This window comes from Ordospora pajunii, assembly GCF_021821965.1.
Source record: "Ordospora pajunii strain FI-F-10 chromosome Unknown Cg_05E, whole genome shotgun sequence".
Lineage (NCBI taxonomy): Eukaryota > Fungi > Microsporidia > Ordosporidae > Ordospora > Ordospora pajunii.
Window position 1 is genome coordinate 44956 of NW_026848124.1, and position 14300 is coordinate 59255.

Below are 14300 nucleotides of genomic sequence, written 5' to 3' on the forward strand. Positions count from 1 at the left end.
CATTTAATTGATTTTCTGAGACAGTTTCTCAATAATCTCAATCAGAATGGGGACAGAACATCCAGTGATGCTTTCTCCAAACACTGCCTTGTTTCCATTGCTTTCAGAAACTCCAGCAATATCAAAGTGTGCCCACTTAAACTTCTTGTCAACAAACTCATTCAGGAAAATCGCTGCTGTCGATGACCCTGCCTCCCTAGACTCTCCAGTATTCTTCAGATCAGCCACATTCGACTTCATCAACGGCAAGTAAAACTTAGAAAGCGGCATCCTCCATGCAGGGTCGTTTGCCTCAATCCCGCTTTGATATATCATGCTTGACAGCTCATCATCCTTCGTGAAGTACCCCATGTACGTATCCCCAAGAGCAACACAAATCGCACCTGTCAGTGTTGCAACATCAAATATATACGATGGATTCGCCTTCTGTGCATACACAAGTGCATCTGCCAAAATAAGCCTCCCTTCTGCATCAGTGTTGTCAATCTCAACGCTCTTTCCGTTCATCCCAACATACACATCCCCAGGTTTGGTGGCTGTTCCACTTGGCATGTTCTCCACAAGAGGTATTGCAATATCAACATTCATCTTCACTCCAAGATCAGATGCAAGCCCAATCACACTCAGCACCGATGCTGCCCCCAGCATGTCTCCTTTCATTCGGTTCATCTTTGCAGACGGCTTCAATGAAATCCCTCCTGAATCAAAGCACACTCCCTTTCCTACCAACGACACATCCACTGACTCTCCTCCTCGTCCACGATACTTTGCAACCACAAACTTCGGCTCTTGCACCGATCCCTGTGCCACACTCAATAGTAGATTCATTCCGCTCTCCTTCATGAACTTCTGGTCATACACCTCCATCTTCACATTCTTCTTTTGGCCCAGATACTTGCTTGCATATTCAACAAACAGCGTTGGATTCATAAGATTCGCCGGCGTGTCTCCTAGAAACCTCGCAAAATTCTGTGCATTCGCAATTGTTATTGCCTTCGAAATCTCCGGACACTTGCAGCTGATTGCCACTTTCTTGCCTTTCTTTTCTTCAGAGTCCAAAAAGTCATATTTATACGATGCAAGAACTATTCCAGACACAACCTCCTTACACATCATCTCAGAGCTCAATGCAATCTCTACATCATTCAGATGAGAAACAGCCTTGTATGCAAGCGCTCCTGCCTTTCTCGACACATTCTTCAGCTCAAGCTCATTCTCTGCTTCTTCAATCGATCCGAGCCCTACAAACACCACCATCTTCTTGTCGTCTCCAAGATACACATATGTTTCCCCTGCTGTTCCCTTGGCTCCTACTCCATTCAGGAATTCCATGTGCTTGGCATCAACACTGTCCATGTGTATCTTAACACCGTCTTTTCCCTTGCTACACAAAACCAGCATCGTCTTTGCAGAATCCACACTTGTCTCATTCAGCACAACTAACTTCTCATAGCCCAAGAGCTCTGCCATTTGGGTGTCAACAAACAAAAAATTATATCCTTGTTTCATTTATGCCATATCCAGGTTCCAGCCCATCATGCACATAATAATTGTTTTGACCGCAACAATGCTCTCCGTCATCTCCGCATCTTCATCATTGCAACGAGGAATGCCCTACTTCAACCTGGAGTACACAATCGTTGATGAGAACGGAGACGAAGAGCTTCGGAAGAGGCAGATGCTGTTTGATCTTGACTGGGAAAACACGCCCATCGCTGCATACAACTTCTACAAGTTTGCAGAAGGCGATGAAAAACTCGGCAATCTCTCTCTGCATTACGAAAACAGCATCTTCCACAGAATAATCCCTGGATTCATGATGCAGGGAGGTGACATTCTCAACAATGACGGAACTGGCTCTGTCTCAATATATAGCGGGCAGCCATTCGAGGACGAGAAGTCAAAAATCATGCACAATAAAGCAGGCATCCTTTCAATGGCAAATAGAGGCCCAAATACAAACGGATCCCAGTTTTTCATTACTTTTGGACCGCAGAGGCATCTTGATGGAAAGCACACTGCATTTGGCAGGCTTATTGGGCAAGATGGCATCGATGTTCTGAGAGAAATCGAGCAGTTGGTCTCCATTAACAGACACACAAACAGGCCAAGACATGATGTCAGAATAGTCAATTCAGGAATTAAGCCACTGCCTAAGGGTGAGGGTGTGACAATTAAGCCAGATGAACTCAAAAGCAAGGAGCCTGCAGAGCTTTAATAAATCAAGCTGAAGCATAATGCCGTCTTGTAGCATGCGCCAGAGACACACTACTCCAATGAGTGTATCCGTCATTTCTAAATTTCATCAGCTACACAATCACATACTTCCTAAGATCAGACAGCGATGTTCCAATCAGCATACTTCCTGACTTCTCAACCATTTCAAAAAGCACTTTTTGTATCTTTGCATCGTCAAATACAGACATCCTCGTGCCTGCATCCATCAGGCAATCCCTCAGTGCATCAAGAGCCTTTTCCATTCCTCCTCCAATCTGGCTTTGGCATATAATGGCATCAAGCGATCTTTCCACGCCCTTCCTCAAGTCATTCAAAGGCATCTCTCCACCAGCCAGCGAAAATCTCCATCTGAGCGAAATAACCTCCTCAAACACAAAATAGCTTATCTTGTACACTAAGCTCGTATACAGTGCAATTCTTATCCTTGTAGGCTTTTCTAGCTCCATCCCTGAGAATTTCAGAACAAGATGCTCAACAAGCTTCAGCTTCCAAAGAAACTGAAACACCATTACAAGCTTCAATATGCATTCGTTCGTGATGACCATGTTTGCAGGATACTCAACATGGCTAAACAGCGCAAAATTCTCGTATCTGTTTTTTTCATCGACAATGTACACGCCCAGGCTAGATGCAAACTCATCCACCTGTCCATATGTGTTTCTGACAGCCATGTCAAGAACATAACTGAAACTCTTGCTGCTGAGGTTTCTGCTATCTTTTAGATACATAAAAAGCGTTTCTATAAAGTCGCCTCGTCCAAAGAGAAAACTGTTTCTTGCGCCGTCTATATGCTTCCAGATCCTCATGTCTTTCAAAAACCTTTCTTCCACCTGCTTATTGGCTATAGCAAGGGCCAAATCAACATCATCGGCTAGATTATGGCTGAGGATGTCGAGACAGGCATGCCTGCGCCAGTCTTCATATGCATCTTCAACTCCAAGTATGCATTTTCCTTTGCTTTCTGCGTAGCCATCGATCTCAAGCACATGCGTCCCATCCACACCACCAGGATTGTACTTTCTAACAAGCAATGCACACTTACCTATATACAGTATCTTCTCAATCACCTTATTGCAAACAAATCTGGGAACAAGGCCAAAATCAACCGTAAACTCATCCCATGGATTCGTAGACACGTTTTTACAAATAAAAAACTCGTTTGTATCGTCACTGAACTCTCCTCGAGACACAAAAGAGTTCAAACACCTGTTGATGTGTAAAAAGCTCGATTCAAGCACCTTTCTGTAGAATGTGCGGCCTGAATACAGATCAGGCTTCAGAAACTCAAATGGCATCTTCGGATAATCGGCAAAGCATTCGTTGAGTTGGTGAATAATCTGCAGCTTTATATACGCAGAATACATTCCTGAATAGAACTCCAATAGCTCGTCTTCCTGTGCCATTACAGCACATTCATATATTTCAAGTTCCTCCCTGACAACTCTGTAGAATTGCGAATGTGCCTTTGAGTGGAAAGATTGCAAACACTTGAGCTTTTTGTAAATGCATGCATTCTGATATACTTGGAAAACAATTGTGCATGTGTGCAGGTCTATTTTGTCCCTAATATACCCAATTCCATGATCTGTAAAGTACGATGTTTCGAATCCTAATGCGCCTTTCTTGAGGTTTCTGTTCAGCTCATCGGCAATTGAAGACTGCGAGTTTGACATCCTTACGATTATGTAGAACATTATTTTGTCAGCATCGGTTTTGAACATTCTTCGGTACATGAGATATGCATTGTATGACCTTGCCTTGACGAGTCTTTCCAGGTCTGTTTCGTCCACGGCACTACTGGATATACGTGTGTGCTTCAGCACACTCTCAATAAGAAGAGGCGAAGGCTGCACTCTTCCACCCTTGAATATTGAGCTAATCAAACCTTTAAGTAACTCCTGCATGCCAAGGGCATTGATGAATGGAATTGAAAGCAATGAATGGCGTACATGATGGATTGGAGGTGTGCCTGCATAAATGTCACAGGTTTTTTTCACCCATGGAAAATAGAAAGGAGGAGCTTAAGCGAAACAGCATCAATGTGCATCAGAGGCTTGGGACGGATGCTCATGTAACCTCAGAAGAGATGGATGCCGAGAGAAGGAACACAAAGGCGTACGAGTATCTGTGCAGGTTGGAGGAGGCAAAGACATGGATAGGGGAATTTGCAAATGTGCCTGAGGCATTTGAGGAATTTGAAGACGAGATGAAGCGAGGAATGGTATTGGCAGAAGTATGCAGAGCATTTGCTCCGAGATGTGTGAAGAGTGTGTTTAATGGAAGTGTTCTTCAGTACAGACATACAGACAACATCAATTATTTTCTGGATGGAATAGTACAGATGGGGTTGCCCAGACACTTTCATTTTGAGGTGATTGATTTGTATGAAGGAAAGAATTTTGCAAAGGTGATATATTGCATCCATGCGCTTGCACATTTTTTGAGCTCGAAGGGGATATCGAGAAGCATAAGAAGTGCAAAAGGAAAGGTGTTTTCTGAGGATGACATGGCAAGGGCTGATGTTCAGGTTGAGAACATGCTGATGCCGAAGTTTGATGAGATTGGAAAAAGGCTGTGGGAGAATCTGAAGAGGGAGGAGATGATGGAGCAAGAAGGCAGTGAGACGGCAGCTGAGAGCGATGAGGAGAAGTGTGATGGAACAATTGGAGAGAACGAGTGTAGTTTTTTTTCTGAGGATATGAGCATGTGCGGAGAGTCTGTTGACATTCTAAAGTTGACGCTGAAAACGTTTCTGTACAAGAAGTGTTTTGATGACATATACTATAGGAAGGATGCGTCTCTGTTTTCGATAAGGAGGTTTGTGTTTCTGTTTTTCAGTAACTCGTCTGAGATGGTGAAGGAGAACCAGATTGAGAATCTGCACTACAAGATATCGAAGGTGTTTGACAGCATTTATGAGAAGGAGGCACAGATCAAGGACATTGAGATGAGGATGAGGCTGATGATACAAAACAGGATGGAGGTGGGGAATATTATAGTCAAGAGCCCAATGAGTGACGATGCCGATACTAAGGTGTTTGAGAAGGTGCTGATGCTGTTGAGGAACAACCCGAAGTATCTTTCTGGACTGCTTATGCATGTTTCTGATCTGGATGCGTTTGTGGTGTCGATAGTGATTCCGATATTTTCGAATGTGTGTTCGAAGAGGGAGGAGTATATGTTTGTAAGCCTAGTGCTGGAGACATTCCGCAAGGAGCTTCTGAATGAGGGGCTTGACATCAGCAAGCTTGTGTTTATAGACATGTCGCTTGGAATGTACTCTAGCACGTTTTTTTCGCTTGAGGTGTTTAAGGATGTTGAGCTCCCGATCCAGCACGGATTGCCCGCAAGCTCTGCATGCCATAAACTGATGGTGAATTACTTCAGGGTTGCGAATGGCAGCTTTGCAATGCGAGACGGAATTCTTAGCATTGTAAGGAATCTCGAGAATATCGAGCTGGATGCGAATCCGATGCTTATATACAGAGCCCTGTTTAACCAAGATGTGTTGGTGGATAAGGCATTGGAGAACGAAAGGGTGAGAGAGACTGTTCAGACAAGACTGATGGTGATACGTGGCGTGGTTACGTCTGTTCTTGACTTTCTTGAGTCGAATGTTGAATCTGTATCGTACATTCTAAGGTACTTCTTCAAGCTGTATGGATCTGGGACGTTCTATTCTGAGTTTGTGATGCCGTTTATTTTGGCGCCCGATGCATTTATTGAATCGTTTGTGGTCAGCAAGGCATTGAGGAACAAGTGCTTTATTGTCTCGAAAGTTCTTGGATATGTGACAGATGGGGTTACTGTGTTTGAGGAGTCTGATTATGGAGATGAGGGAATAAAAGATGAAGAGATCGGCATATGTGTGGGGAATGTAGAGAATGAGAAAAGGAGCTTTGAGCTGAGGTTCTATTCTCCTTTGTATCCGTTCTTCAAGAATTGCCGTGAGAGATATGGAGAAATCCTGAGGAGACTTGTCAATGTAAGTAGCCTTGACAACTACTTCCAATTTGAGTCGATGAACGATATAGGGAGAGTCAAGAAAGCAACAGTGTATCTGCCGAGCAGCACTGCAAATCAATTGACCACGCTTCTCATGAGCAACACAAATCTGCTTGATACCGAGATGTGTGAGGTTCTGGATGCTTTGCCCTTGTTTCCTGACGACAAGAACAAGACGCTCTCGTTTATGATTTTTGGGCCGGAATGGTTGTGCTCGCAAGACTCTGAGAAGATGGCGCTGGATAACTTCATAAGAGGGTTGAAGAAGAAGCTGATATATGCAATATCGGTGTGCAAGGGAAGGAACCTAGTTGAGATGCTTGTGAAGGAGTCTGACGAGGAGGAGCAAAATGCATATACGGAACTCCGCAGGAATGAAAGGGCTGTAAAGAATGATGGAGAGCCCATGGGTGTGTATCCACTTGTGCAATATGAGACAGTTGAGCATTTAAAGGAATCTATAATTGATGACCTGAACTTTTTGGAAAACAGAAGGATCACAGCAAGGCATAATTTGTATTCTGAGATGCTGTTTATGCTAGCACAGGACATCGTTGTTCTGAGGTTTATGTCTGACGAGCGTAGCAAGGAGCTGAGGATAAACGAGCTTAGCTACGACAACCTGTGCTACAGAGATGATTATCTTTCGAACAAGATTGAGCTGTATCAGAACTACCTGGAATCGTTTGTAACAAAGCTTGCCATTAAGAAGAGGCCGTTTTTTGCATTTAGCAATTCAACGGACGAAATGGTAAGGGATTCGAAGTATGGAACATACAAGTACAGTGCAGAAAGGTTGATGAGCATGGGTGTGCTGGTGCAAATGTATGAGTGTTTGGACGTGTCTGAGATATTCCTTCTGTTTCTTTCTGATTCTCCACTGCTTCTGAGCGTTGAAGTGTATGTCCAGAACATACTGGTTTCCCATCCGGTTTCGTTTAGGTTCGATGATCTCCTTAAGTTGAGGAAGAATGGAAATACAATATGTGACATAGCAGGAATATGTTCTTTCAGTGTATGTAGATTTATTGATCTCATGAACTCCAAATATGTTGGATGCGAGGGCTAATTTGATTGATTACACCTTTCGCTACAAAACAGTAATGCTTTCTTAATACTTCATGTGAAATTCTGTTTCTGGTTAATAATAAAGCATGTATCTGTGTTTGTATCTCATGATGCTTTGCCATCTTCCCTGCCCAGATGCATTATAGTTCCTTCTAGGTCTCCATTACATGCAATAAGGGCATCCAGATTCTTTCTTGTATCTCGGAATCCCATTTGCTTGAGCTCTGCAAGCTTTTCTCTATATTTTACAAGCTGACTCTCTTCCTTCATACCGCCTCCTCCAGGAATTGCCTCGTGAATGGGTCTGTCGATCTTTCGTCCTTCTCTAACCTTACATCCTCCAATGATCCCATCCTTGAGAGATGCAGATAACGGATCCTGCACATCCTTAATCATACTACTGATCATGTTAATTCCCCCAGGAATGTTCTCAAGCTTCGACATTGTTATATCGAGGTTCTTCAGTTGTGTGTTCATGTACTCGGGGTTCATGGAAAGCATTTCTAGTTCTTCCTGTAGGCTGGAGCTGTTCATCATCATTCGGATTTCTGGATTGCTATCAATTTCATCCTTGAGCCCAGGAAACATCTCAATTATGCTTTTCATTGCATCAGGGTTCTTCATGAAGTTCTTTACAAGTGGGTTCTTCATCATCGATGTGCTGAAGTCCTCCTTCTTACCTCCGCCTTGCATCTCCATCCTCTTCTTCAGATAAAGAACACAGTCCGTATTCACCCCCAGCTCCTTGAGCTCCTTGTTATTGTCATTAAGAACCCTGTCATTGAACAAGAGTACCTGGCATTCAACAGAAACCCCTGTCATCTCCTGTATTTGAATTTTCAGCATCTCCAACGTGTCTGTTCCCATCACATTTGCTTTAATTGCATTTGCCCGGTATCTGATAGTAAGCCTGATCGTCATGATAATGCATAGGGATGAGTTTTTATTTTTATTCTTTGATTCAGCAAAATCACTGATGGATTAAAAGGAGAAATAACAAACCATTGGTTCGCTGGCAATTACAAACAAAGACATTTGTGCATAACAAATACTAGCACAGGCATGCATAATTGCTAGTATTCCATCTGCATGGCACATAACACATAACACTCACAAAATACCTGCCCATGGATAAGATAATGCATAAATTTGTTCTTGAAGAAAGGATCTCAAAGCTTGAAGAAAACATATACATTGGAAAGATCGATGCGCATAAAGCCATAATTGTATTACCAAACCAGAATGTCTCCACTGAGTTGTTTCATCAGATGCTGCAGCTTCCTAAGCAAATAACACAGTCAAACGATATCTACTATTCATATAAAGTTTCGATGCCAATGGAAATCAATTTCAGAGTGATATATCCTGCTACTGAGGAGCATTTCAAGAAGTATCGCTCTGCCAACAAGCATATCGTTGAATCATACAACGAATACCTTCATTACGTTGAAAACAACCTGCACATCAGCTCAAATTGGATGGCAAATCTCGTTAATAAGAGTGGGGAAAATTTGAATGAAAAAGTACTTTATGATGACAATGAAATAATGATAGTTCCAGACTACAAATGGAGCATGGAATCAAGAGCATCATTACACATTTTAGCAATATTCAAGAATGAACATCTTAGAACAATAAGAGATTTGGATAGCCCAGATATTCTGATAAGAGCATACAGAAATGTACTAGACACACTAGCAACATGCTTTGGTCTTGGCGAAGCAGATGTGTTCCTGTTTTTTCATTACAGGCCAACATATTTCAGGCTGCATTTGCATGTCATAAACATCAACATTATTCACAAAGGAATTGCTTCTTCGGCAATATCAATTCCATTCCATGATGTCGTGCACAATCTTCAGAACTATCCAGAATATTACAAAAGAGACATGCATGTTATCCAAAGAGACATTTAAAATAAAAATAAATTGATGTGCCAAAGACATAATATCTTAGCTTGGGCTGCATTATTAAATTGCTGTGCTTTATAATGAGCATATTATATCATATGCCTGCTTAAGAGCCCTAAGTGTCATCTCAACCCCGGCTCTTTCTGCCTTGATTCCTTCAGACTCAGATGCTATTTCTTCTAGGTCTTCTCTGCTGTATATGTCCATGAAGAGCACCTCTTGCATTTGGCTTTCCGACTTCCTCACAAGCTCACACATGATTGCTTTCGGAACCTGGTCAATAACAGTCTTCTTGATAATCTCGAAGTACGAGTCTACCATTGATTTAATAATGTTCATCTCCATTGCTTCCTGCCCACTCAGTCCATCCCTAATCCTAAGCACATTTGGAATTGAATCAAGAACCGCCTTGCTATCCGTTCCCTTGTAAAAGTCAATCTTCTCTGCTTTTCTGCCATCCACGGCACCTTCATATTCCTTTGGCAGCATTTCACTCCATTTGATGAAGTCAGGATGCTTCGTGCTGATGTATGCAGTATTCCAGTCAACAAATGCCTCTACAAGGCGATGTGTTGTGTCGCTCCGCTCCTTCAGCATTGCAACAGCACTGTTAATTATCTTCTCTCCAAGAACCGGATACCTTGCCATTATGGACACATTCACAATATGCTTGACCATCCTCACAAGCTCAGAAAACACAATGCTCACAAGTTTCAGGCTGTGCATTCTGAAAGATTCAACAGACTGTTTCGCAAGCTTCTCAAACGCCCCATGGCCAAACAGTACAACAGATGACGATCCGCTTGAGTTGTACAGCAGCGCCCTCACCTGGTCGTCTTGAATATTGTCAAATGCATTCAGCTTACTTATGAACCTTGCAAAGTGGTGATTGAATGCATAGCTGAGCCTTGCTCCTCCCATCAGCTCGTTTCCCTTCGACTCAAGATTCCCGCAAAGAATGTCACTGAACCGCCTTGAAATGCTATTGATTATCCTCATTACATTCTCCTTCGGACTCAGCGACACATTTCCAAGATCCCGAAGGCCTGCCTGTGCCTGAACAATTCCATTGGATATCTTTTCTTGAAGCTCAGGAAGACATTGTCTTATATGCTCGTGAAGAATGTTGTGCAGCTTTGATATCAGATACCGTGTTCCACAGTATGCCTTGTTTCTCCTGTATGATTCATGCGTTGCAAAAAACGCCTCCTCATCATCTAGAGACTGCTGAATGCCCTTGCTTCTTTCTATATCCAGCTGGCTTCTGTTCACCACAGGCACAAACCCCAGCCTAAGACATATCACACGGCCTGCCAACACATCAACAACATCGGTACCATTATCCATCAGATCGATTTTCGTAAGAACACCAATTGTCCTTTCATACCCATGATCAACCTCCCTAGCAAGCTGAAGAGCATCAGAATTCGATATGTCCGTGTTTGCAGATGACACCGCAAGTATCAACGCATTCTTGTTCAACACATACTTCTTGCATATCTCAGATATCTTCGCGCATATGTCCTTTGGCTGATCATTGGTGGGCACTCTCACCAGGCCTGGGAGATCAACCAATGTCAATGTCAACACCTTTGAAGAGTAATACTTCAACGTAATGGGTAGTGGTGACACATCGTTCTTCGACTTGAGGATCCTGCTGGTTTCATTCACTATCTCTTTTCTAACTTCCTCAAAATCAGTGTACCTTGTATCTGGTGCATGGTTGAAAACAGCATAATCCTCTGTACTGCTGTGGATGAGCTGCAGAACCAATGGCCTTCTTGTAACTATTCCGGTTCCTCTTGGAAGAATGTCCCTTCCAACAATATTCTCTAGCACACTGCTTTTTCCAGAACTCTGGCTTCCGATCACCACTATCTGCGGAAGATCCATCTTGCTTGCTATGTTGTTTTCCATGCATATATCCTGCAATTCATTGATTTTCTCAATCAGCAAGTCCATGCTTTTCATGCTTGCCATCCACATTCTGTTTATATTCAAGCCGTGAAACATCATGAGGACGTTTCGGAGCTGATCTCTATCTTCCTCTCATTACAATAGCCTTTTCCACTCCACATTTGCATTTTGTTGCAAGGCACAACCCATTCTCCCGCCTGATTATTCTGGAGATACTGTTGACTCCTGGAATCATAACAGTGTTGCATTTCATGCACATTGTTCTTTTTATTTGCTTTGCAAGCCGGATCTGATACTTGTTCGACATTGTCCTCATCTTCTTTATCTTTCTCCGGTGCACGTTCTCAAGGCCGATTGCCTCCACAGCAACTGCATACAAATACTTCATGTGTTCTTCACAGTCCCTCTGCATCCACTTATATGAGGATCTGAATTCAGCATTTTGTATTGCTATCCCTAACAATTACACATGAATGTCAAGGACGTGCTAACAAGGATAGTGCCAAGGTCAATACTGACAAGCAGGGGATACCCAACAATAGAGGTTGATCTTCAAACATCGATTGGAACATTCCGGGCATCCTGCCCATCAGGTGCATCTACAGGATCCAAAGAGGCCATGGTGATTTTGGATGGAGATGATGAATACAATGGAAGAGGAGTGAAGTGTGCCATAAAAAAGATTGGTGCAATAGAGCAAGGCTTATTGATGCTTTCATGCAATGCCACTGACATAAATGGCATAGACAATTATCTGCAGAGTCTTGATAGTAGTCTAAACAAGTCCAATATTGGTGGAAATACAATGATTGCATTGTCTATGGCGTTCTGCAAAATGTGTGCTGCATTTTCTGATATGCATGTGGATGAGTACATATCAAATGCCGGCGTATTTGACCGGGGAATGCCTGTTCCACACTTCAATCTTCTGAATGGCGGAGCGCACTCTGGAAATGGAATGAGCGTGCAGGAAATCATGGTTGCATATCAGTATGACGACTTGGAAAGAAACATTGAATCTGCATGTGTGCTTTATGAATCCTTGAGGAAGCTTGTCGCAGAGCAATATGGAAGCCTTTATGTATCTGTAGGAGACGAGGGAGGCTATGCGCCTCCAATAAAAAGCATTGAGGAGGGGCTTGACTTGATATTAAAAGCATCAGAGAGATGTGGAAGAACGCACTTGAAGCTTGCTATTGACTTTGCAGCCAACGAGTTCTACAGAGATGGAAAATATATTTTTGATGGAAAGGAATATTCCACAGAACAGCTAGGGAAGAAGTATGTTGATATACTTGCAAGCTATCCACAGATATACAGTCTTGAGGATCCTTTCAGCGAGGGAGATTATGAGGGATGGAAGTGGCTTACTAAGCATGCTGGTGCTGGCATTAACATAGTTGGAGATGATCTGACAGTTACAAACCCACGGCTTGTTGATAATGCTGGGGCAAATCAGTTGTGCAATGTGCTTTTAGTAAAGCCAAACCAGATTGGAACAGTGAGCGAAGTTATTGAGGCAATAAGGACGGCACGCATGCACAATATGAAAATAATGGTGTCGCATAGGAGCGGGGAAACAGAAGATTGCTTCATTAGCGATCTTGCAGTTGGTGTTGGTGCAGAGTACATCAAGGCTGGTGCACCTTGCCGTGGAGAACGAGTTGCAAAGTACAACCAATTGCTCAGGCTGAATGAGAGCAAGCACACTATGTAGCAAGATCAAAGCATATTCAACTAAGGGAACATTTATTGTACTAAATTTCAATACTCATTCAGAATCCTCCTCTCTACTTTTGTGCTTTGCGTCTCTTTCAATTCCAAAGTAGCTATATAAGGACGGCATCTTTTGTATTACACAATCTGAATACTTCCTGCTGCTCATTGAAATAAACCTTTCGTATGTCACAAGATACTTCTTGCAATACTCACTGATCTCTGCACTGTGCTTTATAATGCCCTGCACATTCCTATCTATTGGGTTCACTTCCATCCTGGGCCCTTCTGATATGTCATCAAGCATTGCTGTGCTTTTGCCTTTGGACTCAGAATCCTTATCCTTCTGAACCCACCCTCGCTTCTGTATATCTGAAAGAATCCTTTCCTCGCCATGCACGAGATACAGGTACGACTTCCCTTCATTGTTGTTCCTTGCTGTCCTTCCGACACGATGAACATACGTTTCTATGTTGCATGGGCAATCATACTGCAGCACTGCATCCACGTTTGGAAAGTCTAGCCCTCTGGATCCAAGGTCCGTACAGAACAAGTATCCGTTCTTTTCGTTTACAAATCTTGTAAACACTTCGATTCTTTGCTTCTGGGTCATTCCACCACTCAAGCAGAAAATTTTGCTGCGTACCTTAAGCCTTCCAAACAGCAGGTGGTGAAACTTCACCTCTTTGCATGTACTGAAAAACACAACCGCCTTTATGTCTGCATTCTTCTTTAGAAATGCATAGAGATTGTTCACCTTGTCTTTGATCCTCATCATGTAAAAGTACTGCTGCAATCGTGATGGAAACCCCTCTTCTCTATATACACAGACTATCTTTGGATCGTCTAGCTCAAGGATCCTTGCAACAGAGGCCTTTGGTGTTGCAGAAAACAACATCACCTGCTTCTTCCTTGGCAGATGCCCAAGAATAGACACCAGGCTTTCCCTGAATCCCATCTCGATCATTTTGTCTGCCTCGTCAAGCACCAAGATTTGAACATTGCCGGTGCTCATGTGTGTGTTTTCCTGCAGATGCTGTATCAGTCGCCCCGGTGTGCACACAAGAATGTTTACTCCGCAGACCTTTTCGGGCTCACTCTCAACTTCCATTCCCCCCATGATCAGCCCCATGCTGAATCCTGCATGCTTCCCTACTTTGCTCAGCACATCAAATATCTGTAATGCAAGCTCACGCGTTGGCGTCACAACTAGGCATCCAAGACCATCCTGTGTGTTCCACCGAAGCTCCTTCAGGCGGTGCAGCATAGGCACAACAAATGCAAGTGTCTTTCCGCTTCCTGTTTGCGACGATCCAATCACATCGCTTCCTTCAAGCCCAACAGGAATGATCTTCTGCTGTATCTCCGTCATGCCAACAAATCCATGCTCTCGAAGTCCCTTTTTGATGCTATTGTCTATCGTAAGGCTGGAAAACTCCATTGGGG

At 43.1% G+C, this 14300-nt stretch overlaps 10 protein-coding genes across 10 annotated transcripts; 4 read left to right on the forward strand and 6 right to left on the reverse strand.

The window, feature by feature from the left end:
* Positions 1–3: 3 nt before the first annotated feature.
* On the reverse strand, positions 4–1470 carry HK407_05g10360 (cytosol aminopeptidase; the record flags this gene model as incomplete). The annotated part of the gene is made up of 1 exon (XM_060421011.1): positions 4–1470. One exon carries the CDS (start codon positions 1468–1470, stop codon positions 4–6), a length of 1467 nt encoding a protein of 488 aa, XP_060276826.1.
* A 67-nt stretch (positions 1471–1537) lies between these two features.
* HK407_05g10370 (cyclophilin type peptidyl-prolylcis-transisomerase/CLD) lies at positions 1538–2218 on the forward strand (the record flags this gene model as incomplete). The annotated part of the gene is made up of 1 exon (XM_060421012.1): positions 1538–2218. One exon carries the CDS (start codon positions 1538–1540, stop codon positions 2216–2218), a length of 681 nt encoding a protein of 226 aa, XP_060276827.1.
* Positions 2219–2309: 91 nt separating this feature from the next.
* On the reverse strand, positions 2310–4142 carry HK407_05g10380 (putative gamma-tubulin complex protein; the record flags this gene model as incomplete). The annotated part of the gene is made up of 1 exon (XM_060421013.1): positions 2310–4142. The coding sequence occupies one exon, from the start codon at positions 4140–4142 to the stop codon at positions 2310–2312; it is 1833 nt and encodes a 610-aa protein (XP_060276828.1).
* Positions 4143–4159: 17 nt separating this feature from the next.
* On the forward strand, positions 4160–7312 carry HK407_05g10390 (ras GTPase-activating-like protein; the record flags this gene model as incomplete). Its single annotated transcript, XM_060421014.1, has 1 exon — positions 4160–7312. One exon carries the CDS (start codon positions 4160–4162, stop codon positions 7310–7312), a length of 3153 nt encoding a protein of 1050 aa, XP_060276829.1.
* A 104-nt stretch (positions 7313–7416) lies between these two features.
* HK407_05g10400 (ubiquitin) lies at positions 7417–8232 on the reverse strand (the record flags this gene model as incomplete). The annotated part of the gene is made up of 1 exon (XM_060421015.1): positions 7417–8232. One exon carries the CDS (start codon positions 8230–8232, stop codon positions 7417–7419), a length of 816 nt encoding a protein of 271 aa, XP_060276830.1.
* A 218-nt stretch (positions 8233–8450) lies between these two features.
* Positions 8451–9227, forward strand: HK407_05g10410 (putative mRNA decapping enzyme; the record flags this gene model as incomplete). The annotated part of the gene is made up of 1 exon (XM_060421016.1): positions 8451–9227. The coding sequence occupies one exon, from the start codon at positions 8451–8453 to the stop codon at positions 9225–9227; it is 777 nt and encodes a 258-aa protein (XP_060276831.1).
* A 69-nt stretch (positions 9228–9296) lies between these two features.
* On the reverse strand, positions 9297–11237 carry HK407_05g10420 (dynamin; the record flags this gene model as incomplete). Its single annotated transcript, XM_060421017.1, has 1 exon — positions 9297–11237. One exon carries the CDS (start codon positions 11235–11237, stop codon positions 9297–9299), a length of 1941 nt encoding a protein of 646 aa, XP_060276832.1.
* Positions 11238–11259: 22 nt separating this feature from the next.
* Positions 11260–11550, reverse strand: HK407_05g10430 (RNAse PRpr2/Rpp21/SNM1 subunit domain-containing protein; the record flags this gene model as incomplete). The annotated part of the gene is made up of 1 exon (XM_060421018.1): positions 11260–11550. One exon carries the CDS (start codon positions 11548–11550, stop codon positions 11260–11262), a length of 291 nt encoding a protein of 96 aa, XP_060276833.1.
* A 57-nt stretch (positions 11551–11607) lies between these two features.
* Positions 11608–12855, forward strand: HK407_05g10440 (enolase; the record flags this gene model as incomplete). Its single annotated transcript, XM_060421019.1, has 1 exon — positions 11608–12855. The coding sequence occupies one exon, from the start codon at positions 11608–11610 to the stop codon at positions 12853–12855; it is 1248 nt and encodes a 415-aa protein (XP_060276834.1).
* Positions 12856–12909: 54 nt separating this feature from the next.
* Positions 12910–14295, reverse strand: HK407_05g10450 (DEAD/DEAH box helicase; the record flags this gene model as incomplete). Its single annotated transcript, XM_060421020.1, has 1 exon — positions 12910–14295. One exon carries the CDS (start codon positions 14293–14295, stop codon positions 12910–12912), a length of 1386 nt encoding a protein of 461 aa, XP_060276835.1.
* Positions 14296–14300: the final 5 nt, after the last annotated feature.